General features: G+C 43.0%; 1 protein-coding gene across 1 annotated transcript in view; it reads left to right on the forward strand.

Moving 5' to 3' along the window:
- Nucleotides 1-886, forward strand: part of LOC101845053 (ankyrin-2) — a 17,889-nt gene that overhangs the window by 12,351 nt on the left and 4,652 nt on the right. The window contains exon 6 of the mRNA XM_005089677.3: nt 186-297. Coding sequence (XP_005089734.1) covers nt 186-297 — 112 coding nt within the window. The remainder of the gene's footprint in view (nt 1-185; nt 298-886) is intronic.

The raw sequence follows: 886 nt of genomic DNA on the forward strand, positions 1-886 counted from the left end.
AGGGAGAGGGAGAGGAGAGGGAGAGGGAGAGGGAGAGGGAGAGGGAGGGAGAGAGAGAGAGAGAGAGAGAGAGTTCCATTGACTCCTGAGAAGGGGGCACAAATTGAGGGTATGTCTTGATGTTGATAGTTAAGCAGCACATTAAACATTTCAGACTGAATCTTTTTAATGTGTGAAATTTTTAGGACCCCAGCTGATTTTGCTTCAGCTTCAGACAAGATCTGGCCATTCTTTGCTGCATTAGATGTGCCGAGAACCTCAAGAGGTGAACTGGTGGAGAAAGGAATTCTGAGACCAGTATGTGCTTTGCTTATTTTTACTTTGATTGTCAGATTGAGGCTTCTAATTTCTATAGTTGTGCCATATGACAATTGTCAATTGAGAGAGAGAGAGAGAGAGAGAGAGAGAGAGAGAGAGAGAGGGGGTGGGGGGGGGGGGGGGTGAGGGAGGGGCAATTTGATTATGTTTTAACGTCTCTTCTCTTGATACAGTGGAACTTGGATTCAACGAGGTACCTGGGCCTGAACTAAAATCTCATTGAATCTGAGTGTTCGTTATAGCAAACATAAGGTTTTATGTAGATAATTACAGGCAAGTAATGTATAATTAGTATACAGAGAAGTAACAAGTGGTGCCTGAAATGCCTGCATAGTATGAGCTGTGCAAAAAAAAAAGACCTGTTAGTTTAAATGCATGCCTGTGTCATCTTGATTGTTTGCCAAAAAGTTGTGTTGCTGTGTAGAGCCTAGCATATGGCAACTTTTCATTCCAAAGACCAGCGTAGATCTATGTCAAGACTAACTTTTCATTGCAATAATGATCAGTTGCCAGGGGGAAAAAAAGACTGACGCATTTGTATCTGCGACGTTCCACCCCTGGACTGTTG

This window comes from Aplysia californica, unplaced genomic scaffold, assembly GCF_000002075.1.
Source record: "Aplysia californica isolate F4 #8 unplaced genomic scaffold, AplCal3.0 scaffold00008, whole genome shotgun sequence".
In the NCBI taxonomy this organism is placed as follows: domain Eukaryota; kingdom Metazoa; phylum Mollusca; class Gastropoda; order Aplysiida; family Aplysiidae; genus Aplysia; species Aplysia californica.